General features: G+C 31.1%; 1 protein-coding gene across 4 annotated transcripts in view; it reads right to left on the bottom strand.

Annotated features, from left to right (window-relative positions):
• LOC141454934 (glutamate receptor ionotropic, kainate 2) overlaps positions 1 to 21,948 on the bottom strand; it is a 491,708-nt gene that overhangs the window by 60,327 nt on the left and 409,433 nt on the right. For all 4 annotated transcript variants that reach the window (XM_074129640.1, XM_074129638.1, XM_074129641.1 and 1 more), the window contains one exon: positions 18,519 to 18,722. In XM_074129640.1, the coding sequence (XP_073985741.1) occupies positions 18,519 to 18,722 (204 nt within the window). The remainder of the gene's footprint in view (positions 1 to 18,518; positions 18,723 to 21,948) is intronic.

The following is a 21,948-nucleotide window of genomic DNA, read 5'->3' as shown; positions in this document are numbered from 1 at the left end:
AAGGTAAACTTTAGTAACATTTCGTTTTCCTTACACTTTGAGTCCTATTATCTCGATTTCTATCGAACGGAATTTTATGCAGTTTGGCACAATTGTAGAGAATAACTACCTTAACAATTGAGAGAAATATGATGATTCTAGATGCAAAAGTATAGGAAATATAGTATAGTAAACTTTAGTAACATTTCGTTTTCCTTACACTTTGAGTCCTATTATCTCGATTTCTATCGAACGGAATTCTTTGCAGTTTGGCACAATTATAAAGAATAACTACCTTAACAATTGAGAGAAATATGATGATTCTAGATGGAATAGTAAATGAAATATAGTAAGGTAAAGTTTTGTAACCTTTCGTTTTCCTTACAATTTGAGTCCTATTATCTCGATTTCTATCGAACGGAATTCTATGCAGTTTGGCACAATTATAGAGAATAACTACCTTAACAATTGAGAGAAATATGATGATTCTAGATGCAAAAGTATAGGAAATATAGTATAGTAAACTTTAGTAACCTTTCGTTTTCCTTAAACTTTGAGTCCTATTATCTCGATTTCTATCGAACGAAATTCTATGCATTTTGGCACAATTATAGAGAATAACTACCTTAACAATTGAGAGAAATATGATGATTCTAGATGCAAAAGTATAGAAAATATAGTATAGTAAACTTTAGTAACCTTTCGTTTTCCTTAAACTTTGAGTCCTATTATCTCGATTTCTATCGAACGGAATTCTATGCAGTTTGGCACAATTATAGAGAATAACTACCTTAACAATTGAGAGAAATATGATGATTCTAGATGCAATAGTAAATGAAATATAGTAAGGTAAACTTTAGTAACCTTTCGTTTTCCTTAAAATTTGAGTCCTATTATCTCCATTTCTATCGCACGGAATACTGAGTATTTTGGCACAATTATAAAGAATAACTACCTTAACAATTGAGAGAAATATGATGAATCTAGATGCAATAGTAAATAAAATATAGTAAGGTAAAGTTTTGTAACCTTTCGTTTTCCTTAAATTTTGAGTCCTATTATCTCGATTTCTATCGCACGGAATACTGAGTATTTTGGCACAATTATAGAGAATAACTACCTTAACAAATGAGAGAAATATGATGAATCTAGATGCAATAGTAAATGAAATATAGTAAGGTAAAGTTTTGTAACCTTTCGTTTTCCTTAAATTTTGAGTCCTATTATCTCGATTTCTATCGAACGGAATGCTATGCAGTTTGGCACAATTATAGAGAATAACTACCTTAACAATTGAGAGAAATATGATGATTCTAGATGTAATAGTAAATGAAATATAGTAAGGTAAAGTTTTGTAACCTTTCGTTTTCCTTAAACTTTGAGTCCTATTATCTCGACTTCTATCGCACGGAATTCTTTGTAGTTTGGCACAATTATAGAGAATAACGACCTTAACAATTGAGAGAAATATGATGATTCTAGATGCAATAGTAAATGAAATATAGTAAGGTAAAGTTTTGTAACCTTTCGTTTTCCTTAAACTTTGAGCTCTAATATCTCGATTTCTAACGAACGGAATACTGAGTATTTTGGCACAATTATAGAGAATAACTACCTTAACAATTGAGAGAAATATGATGATTCTAGATGCAATAGTAAATGAAATATAGTAAGGTAAAAATTTTGTAACCTTTCGTTTTCCTTAAACTTTGAGCTCTAATATCTCGATTTCTATTGCACAGAATACTATGTAGTTTGGCACAATTATAAAGAATAACTACCTTGACAATTGAGAGAAATATGATGATTCTAGATGCAATAGTAAATTAAATAAAGTAAGGTAAATTTTTGTAACCTTTCGTTTTCCTTAAACTTTGAGTCCTTTTATCTCGATTTCTATCGAACGGAATTCTATGCAGTTTGGCACAATTATAGAGAATAACTACCTTAACAATTGAGAGAAATATGATGATTCTATATGCAATAGTAAATGAAATATAGTAAGGTAAAGTTTTGTAACCTTTCGTTTTCCTTAAATTTGAGTCCTATTATCTCGATTTCTATCGAACGGAATTCTATGCAGTTTGGCACAATTATAAAGAATAACTACCTTAACAATTGAGAGAAATATGATGATTCTAGATGCAATAGTAAATGAAATATAGTAAGGTAAAGTTTTGTAACCTTTCGTATTCCTTAAACTTTGAGTCCTATTATCTCGATTTCTATTTCACGGAATACTATGTAGTTTGGCACAATTATAAAGAATAACTACCTTGACAATTGGGAGAAATATGATGATTCTAGATGCAATAGTAAATGAAATATAGTAAGGTAAAGTTTTGTAACCTTTCGTTTTCCTTAAACTTTGAGCTCTAATATCTCGATTTCTATCGCACGGAATACTGAGTATTTTGGCACATTTATAGAGAATAACTACCTTAACAATTGAGAGAAATATGATGATTCTAGATGCAATAGTAAATGAAATATAGTAAGGTAAACTTTAGTAACCTTTCGTTTTCCTTAAAATTTGAGTCCTATTATCTCCATTTCTATCGCACGGAATACTGAGTATTTTGGCACAATTATAAAGAATAACTACCTTAACAATTGAGAGAAATATGATGAATCTAGATGCAATAGTAAATAAAATATAGTAAGGTAAAGTTTTGTAACCTTTCGTTTTCCTTAAATTTTGAGTCCTATTATCTCGATTTCTATCGCACGGAATACTGAGTATTTTGGCACAATTATAGAGAATAACTACCTTAACAAATGAGAGAAATATGATGAATCTAGATGCAATAGTAAATGAAATATAGTAAGGTAAAGTTTTGTAACCTTTCGTTTTCCTTAAATTTTGAGTCCTATTATCTCGATTTCTATCGAACGGAATGCTATGCAGTTTGGCACAATTATAGAGAATAACTACCTTAACAATTGAGAGAAATATGATGATTCTAGATGTAATAGTAAATGAAATATAGTAAGGTAAAGTTTTGTAACCTTTCGTTTTCCTTAAACTTTGAGTCCTATTATCTCGACTTCTATCGCACGGAATTCTTTGTAGTTTGGCACAATTATAGAGAATAACGACCTTAACAATTGAGAGAAATATGATGATTCTAGATGCAATAGTAAATGAAATATAGTAAGGTAAAGTTTTGTAACCTTTCGTTTTCCTTAAACTTTGAGCTCTAATATCTCGATTTCTAACGAACGGAATACTGAGTATTTTGGCACAATTATAGAGAATAACTACCTTAACAATTGAGAGAAATATGATGATTCTAGATGCAATAGTAAATGAAATATAGTAAGGTAAAAATTTTGTAACCTTTCGTTTTCCTTAAACTTTGAGCTCTAATATCTCGATTTCTATTGCACAGAATACTATGTAGTTTGGCACAATTATAAAGAATAACTACCTTGACAATTGAGAGAAATATGATGATTCTAGATGCAATAGTAAATTAAATAAAGTAAGGTAAATTTTTGTAACCTTTCGTTTTCCTTAAACTTTGAGTCCTTTTATCTCGATTTCTATCGAACGGAATTCTATGCAGTTTGGCACAATTATAGAGAATAACTACCTTAACAATTGAGAGAAATATGATGATTCTATATGCAATAGTAAATGAAATATAGTAAGGTAAAGTTTTGTAACCTTTCGTTTTCCTTAAATTTGAGTCCTATTATCTCGATTTCTATCGAACGGAATTCTATGCAGTTTGGCACAATTATAAAGAATAACTACCTTAACAATTGAGAGAAATATGATGATTCTAGATGCAATAGTAAATGAAATATAGTAAGGTAAAGTTTTGTAACCTTTCGTATTCCTTAAACTTTGAGTCCTATTATCTCGATTTCTATTTCACGGAATACTATGTAGTTTGGCACAATTATAAAGAATAACTACCTTGACAATTGGGAGAAATATGATGATTCTAGATGCAATAGTAAATGAAATATAGTAAGGTAAAGTTTTGTAACCTTTCGTTTTCCTTAAACTTTGAGCTCTAATATCTCGATTTCTATCGCACGGAATACTGAGTATTTTGGCACATTTATAGAGAATAACTACCTTAACAATTGAGAGAAATATGATGATTCTAGATGCAATAGTAAATGAAATATAGTAAGGTAAAGTTTTGTAACCTTTCGTTTTCCTTAAACTTTGAGCTCTAATATCTCGATTTCTATTGCACGGAATACTATGTAGTTTGGCACAATTATAGAGAATAACTACCTTAACAATTGAGAGAAATATGATGATTCTAGATGTAATAGTAAATGAAATATAGTATGGTAAACTTTAGTAACATTTCGTTTACCTTACACTTTGAGTCCTATTATCTCGATTTCTATCGAACGGAATTCTATGCAGTTTGGCACAATTATAGAGAATAACTACCTTAACAATTGAGAGAAATATGATGATTCTAGATGCAATAGTAAATGAAATATAGTAAGGTAAAGTTTTGTAACCTTTCGTTTTCCTTAAATTTGAGTCCTATTATCTCGATTTCTATCGAACGGAATTCTATGCAGTTTGGCACAATTATAGAGAATAACTACCTTAACAATTGAGAGAAATATGATGATTCTAGATGCAATAGTAAATGAAATAGAGTAAAGTAAAGTTTTGTAACCTTTCGTTTTCCTTAAACTTTGAGTCCTATTATCTCGATTTCTATCGAACGGAATTCTATGCAGTTTTGCACAATTATAGAGAATAACTACCGTAACAATTGAGAGAAATATGATAATTCTAGATGTAATAGTAAATGAAATATAGTAAGGTAAACTTTTGTAACCTTTCGTTTTCCTTAAACTTTGAGTCCTATTATCTCGATTTCTATCGAACGGAATTCTATGTAGTTTGGCACAACTATAGAGAATAACTACCTTAACAATTGGGAGAAATATGATGATTCTATATGCAATAGTAAAAGAAATATAGTAAGGTAAAGTTTTGTAACCTTTCGTTTTCCTTAAACTTTGAGTCCTATTATCTCGATTTCTATCGAACGGAATTCTATGTAGTTTGGCACAACTATAGAGAATAACTACCTTAACAATTGGGAGAAATATGATGATTCTATATGCAATAGTAAAAGAAATATAGTAAGGTAAAGTTTTTTAACCTTTCGTTTTTCTTAAACTTTGAGTCCTATTATCTCTATTTCTATCGAACGGAATTCTATGCAGTTTGGCACAATTATAGAGAATAACTACCTTAACAATTGAGAGAAATATGATGATTCTAGATGCAATAGTAAATGTAATATAGTAAGGTAAAGTTTTGTAACCTTTCGTTTTCCTTAAACTTTGAGCTCTAATATCTCGATTTCTATTGCACGGAATACTATGTAGTTTGGCACAATTATAAAGAATAACTACCTTCACAATTGCGAGAAATATGATGATTCTATATGCAATAGTAAATGAAATATAGTAAGGTAAAGTTTTGTAACCTTTCGTTTTCCTTAAATTTGAGTCCTATTATCTCGATTTCTATCGAACGGAATTCTATGCAGTTTGGCACAATTATAAAGAATAACTACCTTAACAATTGAGAGAAATATGATGATTCTAGATGCAATAGTAAATGAAATATAGTAAGGTAAAGTTTTGTAACCTTTCGTATTCCTTAAACTTTGAGTCCTATTATCTCGATTTCTATTTCACGGAATACTATGTAGTTTGGCACAATTATAAAGAATAACTACCTTGACAATTGGGAGAAATATGATGATTCTAGATGCAATAGTAAATGAAATATAGTAAGGTAAAGTTTTGTAACCTTTCGTTTTCCTTAAACTTTGAGCTCTAATATCTCGATTTCTATCGCACGGAATACTGAGTATTTTGGCACATTTATAGAGAATAACTACCTTAACAATTGAGAGAAATATGATGATTCTAGATGCAATAGTAAATGAAATATAGTAAGGTAAAGTTTTGTAACCTTTCGTTTTCCTTAAACTTTGAGCTCTAATATCTCGATTTCTATTGCACGGAATACTATGTAGTTTGGCACAATTATAGAGAATAACTACCTTAACAATTGAGAGAAATATGATGATTCTAGATGTAATAGTAAATGAAATATAGTATGGTAAACTTTAGTAACATTTCGTTTACCTTACACTTTGAGTCCTATTATCTCGATTTCTATCGAACGGAATTCTATGCAGTTTGGCACAATTATAGAGAATAACTACCTTAACAATTGAGAGAAATATGATGATTCTAGATGCAATAGTAAATGAAATATAGTAAGGTAAAGTTTTGTAACCTTTCGTTTTCCTTAAATTTGAGTCCTATTATCTCGATTTCTATCGAACGGAATTCTATGCAGTTTGGCACAATTAAAAAGAATAACTACCTTAACAATTGAGAGAAATATGATGATTCTAGATGCAATAGTAATTGAAATATAGTAAGGTAAAGTTTTGTAACCTTTCGTATTCCTTAAACTTTGAGTCCTATTATCTCGATTTCTATTTCACGGAATACTATGTAGTGTGGCACAATTATAAAGAATAACTACCTTGACAATTGGGAGAAATATGATGATTCTAGATGCAATAGTAAATGAAATATAGTAAGGTAAAGTTTTGTAACCTTTCGTTTTCCTTAAATTTTGAGTCCTATTATCTCGATTTCTATCGAACGGAATTCTATGCAGTTTGGCACAATTATAGAGAATAACTACCTTAACAATTGAGAGAAATATGATGATTCTAGATGTAATAGTAAATGAAATATAGTAAGGTAAAGTTTTGTAACCTTTCGTTTTCCTTAAACTTTGAGCTCTAATATCTCGATTTCTATCGCACGGAATACTGAGTATTTTGGCACATTTATAAAGAATAACTACCTTAACAATTGAGAGAAATATGATGATTCTAGATGCAATAGTAAATGAAATATAGTAAGGTAAAGTTTTGTAACCTTTCGTTTTCCTTAAACTTTGAGCTCTAATATCTCGATTTCTATTGCACGGAATACTATGTAGTTTGGCACAATTATAGAGAATAACTACCTTAACAATTGAGAGAAATATGATGATTCTAGATGTAATAGTAAATGAAATATAGTATGGTAAACTTTAGTAACATTTCGTTTTCCTTACACTTTGAGTCCTATTATCTCGATTTCTATCGAACGGAATTCTATGCAGTTTGGCACAATTATAGAGAATAACTACCTTAACAATTGAGAGTTATATGATGATTCTAGATGCAATAGTAAATGAAATATAGTAAGGTAAACTTTAGTAACATTTCGTTTTCCTTACACTTTCAGTCCTATTATCTCGATTTCTATCGAACGGAATTCTTTGCAGTTTGGCACAATTATAAAGAATAACTACCTTGACAATTGAAAGAAATATGATGATTCTAGATGCAATAGTAAATGAAATATAGTAAGGTAAACTTTAGTAACCTTTCGTTTTCCTTAAACTTTGAGTCCTATTATCTCGATTTCTATCGCACGGAATACTGAGTATTTTGGCACAATTATAGAGAATAACTACCTTAACAATTGAGAGAAATATGATGAATCTAGATGCAATAGTAAATGAAATATAGTAAGGTAAAGTTTTGTAACCTTTCGTTTTCCTTAAACTTTGAGTCCTATTATCTCGATTTCTATCGAACGGAATGCTATGCAGTTTGGCACAATTATAGAGAATAACTACCTTAACAATTGAGAGAAATATGATGATTCTAGATGTAATAGTAAATGAAATATAGTAAGGTAAAGTTTTGTAACCTTTCGTTTTCCTTAAACTTTGAGTTATTATCTCGATTTCTATCGCACGGAATTCTTTGTAGTTTGGCACAATTATAGAGAATAACGACCTTAACAATTGAGAGAAATATGATGATTCTAGATGCAATAGTAAATGAAATATAGTAAGGTAAAGTTTTGTAACCTTTCGTTTTCCTTAAATTTTGAGTCCTATTATCTCGATTTCTATCGAACGGAATTCTATGCAGTTTGGCACAATTATAGAGAATAACAACCTTAACAATTGAGAGAAATATGATGATTCTAGATGTAATAGTAAATGAAATATAGTAAGGTAAAGTTTTGTAACCTTTCGTTTTCCTTAAATTTGAGTCCTATTATCTCGATTTCTATCGAACGGAATTCTATGCAGTTTGGCACAATTAAAAAGAATAACTACCTTAACAATTGAGAGAAATATGATGATTCTAGATGCAATAGTAATTGAAATATAGTAAGGTAAAGTTTTGTAACCTTTCGTATTCCTTAAACTTTGAGTCCTATTATCTCGATTTCTATTTCACGGAATACTATGTAGTGTGGCACAATTATAAAGAATAACTACCTTGACAATTGGGAGAAATATGATGATTCTAGATGCAATAGTAAATGAAATATAGTAAGGTAAAGTTTTGTAACCTTTCGTTTTCCTTAAATTTTGAGCTCTAATATCTCGATTTCTATCGCACGGAATACTGAGTATTTTGGCACATTTATAAAGAATAACTACCTTAACAATTGAGAGAAATATGATGATTCTAGATGCAATAGTAAATGAAATATAGTAAGGTAAAGTTTTGTAACCTTTCGTTTTCCTTAAACTTTGAGCTCTAATATCTCGATTTCTATTGCACGGAATACTATGTAGTTTGGCACAATTATAGAGAATAACTACCTTAACAATTGAGAGAAATATGATGATTCTAGATGTAATAGTAAATGAAATATAGTATGGTAAACTTTAGTAACATTTCGTTTTCCTTACACTTTGAGTCCTATTATCTCGATTTCTATCGAACGGAATTCTATGCAGTTTGGCACAATTATAGAGAATAACTACCTTAACAATTGAGAGTTATATGATGATTCTAGATGCAATAGTAAATGAAATATAGTAAGGTAAACTTTAGTAACATTTCGTTTTCCTTACACTTTCAGTCCTATTATCTCGATTTCTATCGAACGGAATTCTTTGCAGTTTGGCACAATTATAAAGAATAACTACCTTGACAATTGAAAGAAATATGATGATTCTAGATGCAATAGTAAATGAAATATAGTAAGGTAAACTTTAGTAACCTTTCGTTTTCCTTAAACTTTGAGTCCTATTATCTCGATTTCTATCGCACGGAATACTGAGTATTTTGGCACAATTATAGAGAATAACTACCTTAACAATTGAGAGAAATATGATGAATCTAGATGCAATAGTAAATGAAATATAGTAAGGTAAAGTTTTGTAACCTTTCGTTTTCCTTAAACTTTGAGTCCTATTATCTCGATTTCTATCGAACGGAATGCTATGCAGTTTGGCACAATTATAGAGAATAACTACCTTAACAATTGAGAGAAATATGATGATTCTAGATGTAATAGTAAATGAAATATAGTAAGGTAAAGTTTTGTAACCTTTCGTTTTCCTTAAACTTTGAGTTATTATCTCGATTTCTATCGCACGGAATTCTTTGTAGTTTGGCACAATTATAGAGAATAACGACCTTAACAATTGAGAGAAATATGATGATTCTAGATGCAATAGTAAATGAAATATAGTAAGGTAAAGTTTTGTAACCTTTCGTTTTCCTTAAATTTTGAGTCCTATTATCTCGATTTCTATCGAACGGAATTCTATGCAGTTTGGCACAATTATAGAGAATAACAACCTTAACAATTGAGAGAAATATGATGATTCTAGATGTAATAGTAAATGAAATATAGTAAGGTAAAGTTTTGTAACCTTTCGTTTTCCTTAAACTTTGAGCTCTAATATCTCGATTTCTATCGCACGGAATACTGAGTATTTTGGCACATTTATAGAGAATAACTACCTTAACAATTGAGAGAAATATGATGATTCTAGATGCAATAGTAAATGAAGTATAGTAAGGTAAAGTTTTGTAACCTTTCGTTTTCCTTAAACTTTGAGTCCTATTATCTCGATTTCTATCGAACGGAATGCTATGCAGTTTGGCACAATTATAGCGAATAACTACCTTAACAATTGAGAGAAATATGATGATTCTAGATGCAATAGTAAATGAAATATAGTAAGGTAAAGTTTTGTAACCTTTCGTTTTCCTTAAATTTTGAGCTCTAATATCTCGATTTCTATTGCACGGAATTCTATGTAGTTTGGCACAATTATAAAAAATAACTACCTTGACAATTGAGAGAAATATGATGATTCTAGATGCAATAGTAAATGAAATAGAGTAAGGTAAAGTTTTGTAACCTTTCGTTTTCCTTAAACTTTGAGTCCTATTATCTCGATTTCTATCGAATGGAATTCTATGCAGTTTGGCACAAGTATAGAGAATAACTACCGTAACAATTGAGAGAAATATGATAATTCTAGATGTAATAGTAAATGAAATATAGTAAGGTAAACTTTTGTAACCTTTCGTTTTCCTTAAAGTTTGAGTCCTATTATCTCGATTTCTATCGAACGGAATTCTATGTAGTTTGGCACAACTATAGAGTATAACTACCTTAACAATTGAGAGAAATATGATGATTCTATATGCAATAGTAAAAGAAATATAGTAAGGTAAAGTTTTGTAACCTTTCGTTTTCCTTAAACTTTGAGTCCTATTATCTCGATTTCTATCGAACGGAATTCTATGCAGTTTGGCACAATTATAGAGAATAACTACCTTAACAATTGAGAGAAATATGATGATTCTAGATGCAATAGTAAATGAAATATAGTAAGGTAAAGTTTTGTAACCTTTCGTATTCCTTAAACTTTGAGTCCTATTATCTCGATTTCTATCGCTCGGAATACTGAGTATTTTGGCACAATCATAGAGAATAACTACCTTAACAATTGAGAGAAATATGATGATTCTAGATGCAATAGTGAATGAAATATAGTAAGGTAAAGTTTTGTAACCTTTCGTTTTCCTTAAACTTTGAGCTCTAATATCTCGATTTCTATTTCACGGAATACTATGTAGTTTGGCACAATTATAAAGAATAACTACCTTGACAATTGGGAGAAATATGATGATTCTAGATGCAATAGTAAATGAAATATAGTAAGGTAAAGTTTTGTAACCTTTCGTTTTCCTTAAACTTTGAGTCCTATTATCTCGATTTCTATCGAACGGAATTCTATGTAGTTTGGCACAACTATAGAGAATAACTACCTTAACAATTGAGAGAAATATGATGATTCTATATGCAATAGTAAATGAAATATAGTAAGGTAATGTTTTGTAACCTTTCGTTTTCCTTAAAATTTGAGTCCTATTATCTCGATTTCTATCGAACGGAATTCTATGCAGTTTGGCACAATTATAGAGAATAACTACCGTAACAATTGAGAGAAATATGATAATTCTAGATGTAATAGTAAATGAAATATAGTAAGGTAAACTTTTGTAACCTTTCGTTTTCCTTAAACTTTGAGTCCTATTATCTCGATTTCTATCGAACGGAATTCTATGTAGTTTGGCACAACTATAGAGAATAACTACCTTAACAATTGAGAGAAATATGATGAATCTAGATGCAATAGTAAATGAAATATAGTAAGGTAAAATTTTGTAACCTTTCGTTTTCCTTAAACTTTGAGTCCTATTATCTCGATTTCTATCGAACGGAATTCTATGCAGTTTGGCACAATTATAGAGAATAACTACCTTAACAATTGAGAGAAATATGATGATTCTAGATGCAATAGTAAATGAAATAGAGTGAAGTAAAGTTTTGTAACCTTTCGTTTTCCTTAAACTTTGAGTCCTATTATCTCGATTTCTATCGAACGGAATTCTATGCAGTTTTGCACAATTATAGAGAATAACTACCGTAACAATTGAGAGAAATATGATAATTCTAGATGTAATAGTAAATGAAATATAGTAAGGTAAACTTTTGTAACCTTTCGTTTTCCTTAAACTTTGAGTCCTATTATCTCGATTTCTATCGAACGGAATTCTATGTAGTTTGGCACAACTATAGAGAATAACTACCTTAACAATTGGGAGAAATATGATGATTCTATATGCAATAGTAAAAGAAATATAGTAAGGTAAAGTTTTGTAACCTTTCGTTTTCCTTAAACTTTGAGTCCTATTATCTCGATTTCTATCGAACGGAATTCTATGTAGTTTGGCACAACTATAGAGAATAACTACCTTAACAATTGGGAGAAATATGATGATTCTATATGCAATAGTAAAAGAAATATAGTAAGGTAAAGTTTTTTAACCTTTCGTTTTTCTTAAACTTTGAGTCCTATTATCTCTATTTCTATCGAACGGAATTCTATGCAGTTTGGCACAATTATAGAGAATAACTACCTTAACAATTGAGAGAAATATGATGATTCTAGATGCAATAGTAAATGTAATATAGTAAGGTAAAGTTTTGTAACCTTTCGTTTTCCTTAAACTTTGAGCTCTAATATCTCGATTTCTATTGCACGGAATACTATGTAGTTTGGCACAATTATAAAGAATAACTACCTTCACAATTGCGAGAAATATGATGATTCTAGATGCAATAGTAAATGAAATATAGTAAGGTAAAGTTTTGTAACCTTTCGTTTTCCTTAAACTTTGAGCTCTAATATCTCGATTTCTATTTCACGGAATACTATGTAGTTTGGCACAATTATAAAGAATAACTATCTTGACAATTGGGAGAAATATGATGATTCTAGATGCAATAGTAAATGAAATATAGTAAGGTAAAGTTTTGTAACCTTTCGTTTTCCTTAAACTTTGAGTCCTATTATCTCGATTTCTATCGAACGGAATTCTATGCAGTTTGGCACAATTATACAGAATACCTACCTTAACATTTGAGAGAAATATGATGATTCTAGATGTAATAGTAAATGAAATATAGTAAGGTAAAGTTTTGTAACCTTTCGTTTTCCTTACACATTGAGCTCTAATATCTCGATTTCTATCGCACGGAATACTAAGTATTTTGGCACAATTATAGAGAATAACTACCTTAACAATTGAGAGAAATATGATGATTCTAGATGCAATAGTAAATGAAATATAGTAAGGTAAAGTTTTGTAACCTTTCGTTTTACTTAAACTTTGAGCTCTAATATCTCGATTTCTATTGCACGGAATACTATGCAGTTTGGCACAATTATAATGAATAACTACCTTGACAATTGAGAGAAATATGATGATTCTAGATGCAATAGTAAATGAAATATAGTAAGGTAAAGTTTTGTAACCTTTCGTTTTCCTTAAACTTTGAGCTCTAATATCTCGATTTCTATCGCACGGAATACTGAGTATTTTGGCACAATTATAGAGAATAACTACCTTAACAATTGAGAGAAATATGATGAATCTAGATGTAATAGTAAATGAAGTATAGTAAGGTAAAGTTTTGTAACCTTTCGTTTTCCTTAAACTTTGAGTCCTATTATCTCGATTTCTATCGAACGGAATGCTATGCAGTTTGGCACAATTATAGCGAATAACTACCTTAACAATTGAGAGAAATATGATGATTCTAGATGCAATAGTAAATGAAATATAGTAAGGTAAAGTTTTGTAACCTTTCGTTTTCCTTAAATTTTGAGCTCTAATATTTCGATTTCTATTGCACGGAATTCTATGTAGTTTGGCACAATTATAAAAAATAACTACCTTGACAATTGAGAGAAATATGATGATTCTAGATGCAATAGTAAATGAAATAGAGTAAGGTAAAGTTTTGTAACCTTTCGTTTTCCTTAAACTTTGAGTCCTATTATCTCGATTTCTATCGAATGGAATTCTATGCAGTTTGGCACAAGTATAGAGAATAACTACCGTAACAATTGAGAGAAATATGATAATTCTAGATGTAATAGTAAATGAAATATAGTAAGGTAAACTTTTGTAACCTTTCGTTTTCCTTAAAGTTTGAGTCCTATTATCTCGATTTCTATCGAACGGAATTCTATGTAGTTTGGCACAACTATAGAGTATAACTACCTTAACAATTGAGAGAAATATGATGATTCTATATGCAATAGTAAAAGAAATATAGTAAGGTAAAGTTTTGTAACCTTTCGTTTTCCTTAAACTTTGAGTCCTATTATCTCGATTTCTATCGAACGGAATTCTATGCAGTTTGGCACAATTATAGAGAATAACTACCTTAACAATTGAGAGAAATATGATGATTCTAGATGCAATAGTAAATGAAATATAGTAAGGTAAAGTTTTGTAACCTTTCGTATTCCTTAAACTTTGAGTCCTATTATCTCGATTTCTATCGCTCGGAATACTGAGTATTTTGGCACAATCATAGAGAATAACTACCTTAACAATTGAGAGAAATATGATGATTCTAGATGCAATAGTGAATGAAATATAGTAAGGTAAAGTTTTGTAACCTTTCGTTTTCCTTAAACTTTGAGCTCTAATATCTCGATTTCTATTTCACGGAATACTATGTAGTTTGGCACAATTATAAAGAATAACTACCTTGACAATTGGGAGAAATATGATGATTCTAGATGCAATAGTAAATGAAATATAGTAAGGTAAAGTTTTGTAACCTTTCGTTTTCCTTAAACTTTGAGTCCTATTATCTCGATTTCTATCGAACGGAATTCTATGTAGTTTGGCACAACTATAGAGAATAACTACCTTAACAATTGAGAGAAATATGATGATTCTATATGCAATAGTAAATGAAATATAGTAAGGTAATGTTTTGTGACCTTTCGTTTTCCTTAAACTTTGAGTCCTATTATCTCGATTTCTATCGAACGGAATTCTATGCAGTTTGGCACAATTATAGAGAATAACTACCTTAACAATTGAGAGAAATATGATGATTCTAGATGTAATAGTGAATGAAATATAGTAAGGTGAAGTTTTGTAACCTTTCGTTTTCCTTAAACTTTGAGCTCTAATATCTCGATTTCTATTGCACGGAATACTATGTAGTTTGGCACAATTATAAAGAATAACTACCTTGACAATTGAGAGAAATATGATGATTCTAGATGCAATAGTAAATGAAATATAGTAAGGTAAAGTTTTGTAACCTTTCGTTTTCCTTAAACTTTGAGCTCTAATATTTCGATTTTTATTGCACGGAATTTTATGTAGTTTGGCACAATTATAAAGAATAACTACCTTGACAATTGAGAGAAATATGATGATTCTAGATGCAATAGTAAATGAAATAGAGTAAGGTAATGTTTTGTAACCTTTCGTTTTCCTTAAAATTTGAGTCCTATTATCTCGATTTCTATCGAACGGAATTCTATGCAGTTTGGCACAATTATAGAGAATAACTACCGTAACAATTGAGAGAAATATGATAATTCTAGATGTAATAGTAAATGAAATATAGTAAGGTAAACTTTTGTAACCTTTCGTTTTCCTTAAACTTTGAGTCCTATTATCTCGATTTCTATCGAACGGAATTCTATGTAGTTTGGCACAACTATAGAGAATAACTACCTTAACAATTGAGAGAAATATGATGAATCTAGATGCAATAGTAAATGAAATATAGTAAGGTAAAATTTTGTAACCTTTCGTTTTCCTTAAACTTTGAGTCCTATTATCTCGATTTCTATCGAACGGAATTCTATGCAGTTTGGCACAATTATAGAGAATAACTACCTTAACAATTGAGAGAAATATGATGATTCTAGATGTAATAGTGAATGAAATATAGTAAGGTAAAGTTTTGTAACCTTTCGTTTTCCTTAAACTTTGAGCTCTAATATCTCGATTTCTATCGCACGGAATACTGAGTATTTTGGCACAATTATAGAGAATAACTACCTTAACAATTGAGAGAAATATGATGATTCTAGATGCAATAGTAAATGAAATATAGTAAGGTAAAGTTTTGTAACCTTTCGTTTTCCTTAAACTTTGAGCTCTAATATCTCGATTTCTATTGCACGGAATACTATGTAGTTTGGCACAATTATAGAGAATAACTACCTTAACAATTGAGAGAAATATGATGATTCTAGATGCAATAGTAAATGAAATATAGTAAGGTGAAGTTTTGTAACTTTTCGTTTTCCTTAAACTTTGAGCTCTAATATCTCGATTTCTATTGCACGGAATACTATGTAGTTTGGCACAATTATAAAGAATAACTACCTTGACAATTGAGAGAAATATGATGATTCTAGATGCAATAGTAAATGAAATATAGTAAGGTAAAATTTTGTAACCTTTCGTTTTCCTTAAACTTTGAGCTCTAATATCTCGATTTCTATTTCACGGAATTCTATGCAGTTTGGCACAATTATAGAGAATAACTACCTTAACAATTGAGAGAAATATGATGAATCTAGATGCAATAGTAAATGAAATATAGTAAGGTAAAATTTTGTAACCTTTCGTTTTCCTTAAACTTTGAGTCCTATTATCTCGATTTCTATCGAACGGAATGCTATGCAGTTTGGCACAATTATAGAGAATAACTACCTTAACAATTGAGAGAAATATGATGATTCTAGATGCAATAGTAAATGAAATATAGTAAGGTAAAGTTTTGTAACCTTTCGTTTTCCTTAAACTTTGAGCTCTAATATCTCGATTTCTATCGCACGGAATACTGAGTATTTTGGCACAATTATAGAGAATAACTACCTTAACAATTGAGAGAAATATGATGATTCTAGATGCAATAGTAAATGAAATATAGTAAGGTAAAATTTTGTAACCTTTCGTTTTCCTTAAACTTTGAGCTGTAATATCTCGATTTCTATCGCACGGAATACTGAGTATTTTGGCACAATTATAGAGAATAACTACCTTAACAATTGAGAGAAATATGATGATTCTAGATGCAATAGTAAATGAAATATAGTAAGGTAAAGTTTTGTAACCTTTCGTTTTCCTTAAACTTTGAGCTCTAATATCTGGATTTCTATTGCACGGAATACTATGTAGTTTGGCACAATTATAGAGAATAACTACCTTAACAATTGAGAGAAATATGATGATTCTAGATGCAATAGTAAATGAAATATAGTAAGGTGAAGTTTTGTAACTTTTCGTTTTCTTTAAACTTTGAGCTCTAATATCTCGATTTCTATTGCACGGAATACTATGTAGTTTGGCACAATTATAAAGAATAACTACCTTGACAATTGAGAGAAATATGATGATTCTAGATGCAATAGTAAATGAAATATAGTAAGGTAAAATTTTGTAACCTTTCGTTTTCCTTAAACTTTGAGCTCTAATATCTCGATTTCTATCGCACGGAATACTGAGTATTTTGGCACAATTATAGAGAATAACTACCTTAACAATTGAGAGAAATATGATGATTCTAGATGCAATAGTAAATGAAATATAGTAAGGTAAAGTTTTGTAACCTTTCGTTTTCCTTAAACTTTGAGCTCTAATATCTCGATTTCTATTGCACGGAATACTATGTAGTTTGGCACAATTATAGAGAATAACTACCTTAACAATTGAGAGAAATATGATGATTCTAGATGCAATAGTAAATGAAATATAGTAAGGTGAAGTTTTGTAACTTTTCGTTTTCCTTAAACTTTGAGCTCTAATATCTCGATTTCTATTGCACGGAATACTATGTAGTTTGGCACAATTATAAAGAATAGCTACCTTGACAATTGAGAGAAATATGATGATTCTAGATGCAATAGTAAATGAAATATAGTAAGGTAAAATTTTGTAACCTTTCGTTTTCCTTAAACTTTGAGCTCTAATATCTCGATTTCTATTTCACGGAATTCTATGCAGTTTGGCACAATTATAGAGAATAACTACCTTAACAATTGAGAGAAATATGATGAATCTAGATGCAATAGTAAATGAAATATAGTAAGGTAAAGTTTTGTAACCTTTCGTTTTCATCAAACTTTGAGCTCTAATATCTCGATTTCTATCGCATGGAATTGTACGCATTTTACGCATACTGTATATTTTACTGAATATTTTTTGTTAGTATTCGCGTCTCATGTATTAGATTTGTGTTAAATAAATGTGGCAATGAATTACAACTGTGTTTCAAAACGAATGTTATTAGTAAACACAATGATGGAAGGTATAACGAAAGATTTTAGAATAATATGTTTTCTTAAATATGGTGGATATATTCTCCGTTATCTTCTTAAAGGCGGGTTGTTGTGATTTTATTTTTTAAACTCAGTGTACTAATTGAGCCTTTGTAGATTTACTTTTGGTTGAAAAGTTTACCGAAAAAATTCGACAATAGGGTATATTGTTTCTAAAGTGATATGTATTAAATAATACTGATACTTCCGTTGACTGAGGATGGATTTTTGTAAATGAAAATGTCGTGCGTGTGTAAAAACTTTATCTAATCCTCATAATTGTGAAATGAGGTTTAGAGGAGCCGATTGGATTGGTCGACAAGAGGAATCTTGATTGTCGGTACTAAGATGATGATTATTGTGTTATGAGGTGTAGTGGGAGTGAGCGAGGTGGCTCCCGTAAACGATCCGGTCATAAAAGGAAGAAAAGCTTCGAATGACTGGCTTTACAGTTAAAGAAGAAGAAGAGTATTACCTTCCTAGTCATGACGACCAAAGTGATGTTGGGCGAGGCGGTCTCATAGAATGCGGTACTGTCCGTGATGTTGATACCCCCAGATGGTGTCCATTCACCAACTTTCCTCAGCTCTTCTCGTTTCAATTTGAGCAGATCCAGTTTGAAATTGCTGCGCTTTCCTTCGTTAAACTGTATCCGGCCAGTCAGTCCATTGACAGTTACCTGCGCATCAAAGCTATACACGTGTGAAATTTAATCAGAAATTACAAAAACTAATTTTAGGATAAGAGTAAAAAAAACAAAACAGATTCGGCAGAGTGTCCAGAATTCGATTCTACAGATATTTGGAAGCTTCAAGTATATTTCTATAATACTAGAAGAATTGTTTAGATACTTGGGATGAATTATTAGTTTCCATTAGGGAGAATGTTATGTAGTTAAATTACCATTCACTCCTTTATTAACGTTTCGGGAGTCTCTATATTAGAATAAAGGGAGCGGCATATAAGACCTTCTTTTTCACAGGAGAAAACAATTTTCTTTGTCATCGGCGTAGGTTAAAAGTATGAGATGGGGTAGCAGTAGCAGCGGTGTAAATAACATTGTGTAAGGACCTTTCCCTTGGGAAACCCCAGTGCACGAACTGAGAAGGAGAGTGGATATTTTCACAAGTGACAATAAAAATGAAGAGATGCAATTAGATATGCTGTAGCATGCACTTGAGTTAGCTTGCAATTATTGGATTATTTCAATTTATTACTTTTAAATAATTGCTTGCCTGCTTCCGTAATTTGAAGTAAACCAGCTGGCAGGTCCATTTTACTAGACTACATATTTCCTGTAAGGTGGCGGCTAATATTCATTATATTTTATTTTACAGTTCACATTAACATTGCAAAGCAGGAAAATTGAAAGTTACTTAAAAACAGATTTAATGGTGTTTTTCTTTTATCCAATTGGAGTTGAAATAGCAGTAACAAGAGAGAAACATAATTAGATTGGAGCATCCATTTGGTTAAAATTGTAGATAAGGGATGTCTAGTTAAAAGTAGAAAAATAGATAAAGGGGAAAAACCCAGGACAATTTGGGACCAGAGTGTTAGTGTGGATGCGGCGTCTTTGAAATGGAAAACAGATATACACACATACATTGGGCAACAAAAATTATAATACACGCAATGAAGTATTAGTAAAAGCTCTAAGGAAAAATGGAAAATTCTAGGGGGACTGTTGTAAACAAGAACTGTGAAAGCTTTTATTTTCCATCCAAAAAGAAAAAGATATTGGCCTTTATCCAAAGCACAATTTTCCCCAAACTAAACCAGAAGTGTGTGGTGGGTACGGCTATAAACATTGACATAAAGTGATGTTGGAAAAACTATAAGGAAATTTCCACTTTCTTTTGTATAGGCTTTTCCTTCTTTTCTTTTCCTTCGTTACATTCACCTCCTGTCACCGTCTCTTTGTCTTCCAATTTTATCCCTATATTTTCTTACGCACACCACTTATTTGATATAAGAGAATTTTCCACATGGTTACTTATACGTAGAGCTGAAGTTTTCTAAACTTGGTTTTTCCTTCATTTTTCATATTCTATTTTTGTATTAATTAATAAAATTTTATTACTATAATAATGAAAATTTTCTGAAAGTGGAAAAACTTTAGTAGAAAACAAGGTATATGTATTTATTGGCGAGAAAGTCGTATGTACGAGGGTCGTTTGAAAAGTCCGTGCAAAAATAAAAACTACTTAATTTTTGGGGGTAAACCTTTTTTATTTTTCAACATAGTCTCCTTTTAGGCTTATACACTTCGTCCAACGCTGCTCTAGTTTGTTGATCCCTTCCGAATAATAGGATTTGTCCAAGTCTAAAAAATAGCCATTCATTTCTGCAATCACTTCCTCGTTTGAATAAAATCTTTTTCCCGCCAGCCATTTCTTCATATTGGGGAACAAATAGTAGTCCGAGGGAGCCAAGTCTGGAGAATAGGGGGGATGTGAAACGAGTTGGAACCCTATTTCCATTAATTTGGCGACTACAACTGCTGAGGTGTGAGCTGGTGCGTTGTCGTGATGGAAAAGGACTTTTTGTGGGCCAATCGTGGGCGTTTTTCTTGCAGCTCGGTTTTCAAACGGTCCAATAACGATGAATAATATGCACTTGTAATAGTTTTACCCTTTTCCAGATAGTCGATGAGGATTATTCCTTGCGAATCCCAAAAGACAGTCGCCATAATCTTTCCGGCCGAAGGAACGGTCTTCGCCTTTTTTAGCGCAGATTCCCCCTTGGTAACCCATTATTTAGATTGTTTTTTGGTCTCAGGAGTGTAGTGATGTATCCATGTTTCATCCACAGTGACGAAACGACGCTTAAAGTCCTGCGGATTCTTCTGGAACAGCTGCAAACCGTCCTTGCAACACTTCACACGATTTCGTTTTTGGTCAAGCGTGAGCAATCGCGGCACCCATCTTGCGGATACCTTTGTCGTGTCCAAATGTTCATGCAAAATATTATGTACCCGTTCATTCGAGATGCCCACAGCACTAGCAATCTCACGCACCTTCACTCTTCTGTCATCCATCACCATATCATGGATTTTATCTATGATTTCTGGAGTAGTAACCTCAACAGGGCGTCCAGAACGTTCAGCGTCACTTGTGGCCATATGGCCACTCCGAAAATTTTGAAACCACTTATAAACTGTTCTAATCGAAGGTGCAGAGTCACCATAATGTTTATCAAGCTTCTCGTTAGTCTCCTGAGGCGTTTTGCCTTTCATAAAGTAGTGATTAATCAACACACGAAATTCTTTTTCGTCCATTTTTTGAAAATCACTCGACTTCCTCGATTCAAACGAATGCTAAACACAAAGAAATAGACCGATGTGGCTGAAACTTGGTTTGTGTTCTTCCAAGAGATGCTACTAACTAAACATAACCTCGATACGCGCCAGTAGTGCTATCTCTCTGACTTTGCACGGACTTTTCAAACGACCCTCGGATGTTTAGGTTAGGTTATTTATCCCGGGGTTGAAAGAATCTTTATACGAATATTGCAACCCGATTAGGTTAATTATATTTAGTTCTAGTTTATTTTAGGATGTGCAGGAATATTAGTTCAAAGTACTGCACATCCAACTACTAGTAGAGTAAATAGCCTCCTCGGATTTAGTATAAAATAAAGCCCAAGCAAACAATAAATGTAGAAGTTATAAGGACCCAGTATTACTTTTGGTTTTCCCTAAAATGAATATAATAGCATACAATTAAAATTATTTATTCAGATATAGGATATTTGTAATAAAAGTTAGTGTAGTCAAGGGATGACACAATCATATTCCACCCTTCGACGACAAGGTCGATGAAATAAGAGGAGATATGTGAAGACACTCTTGCAGACCCAGGCTGAACCCTAACTTGTTGAGCAAGGTGTAGTGATTGGAAGCT

This window comes from Rhodnius prolixus, unplaced genomic scaffold (assembly GCF_049639745.1).
Source record: "Rhodnius prolixus isolate KJV_2025 unplaced genomic scaffold, Rpr scaffold_15, whole genome shotgun sequence".
NCBI classification, from domain to species: domain Eukaryota; kingdom Metazoa; phylum Arthropoda; class Insecta; order Hemiptera; family Reduviidae; genus Rhodnius; species Rhodnius prolixus.
This window is presented reverse-complemented; position numbering and strand designations above follow the sequence as displayed.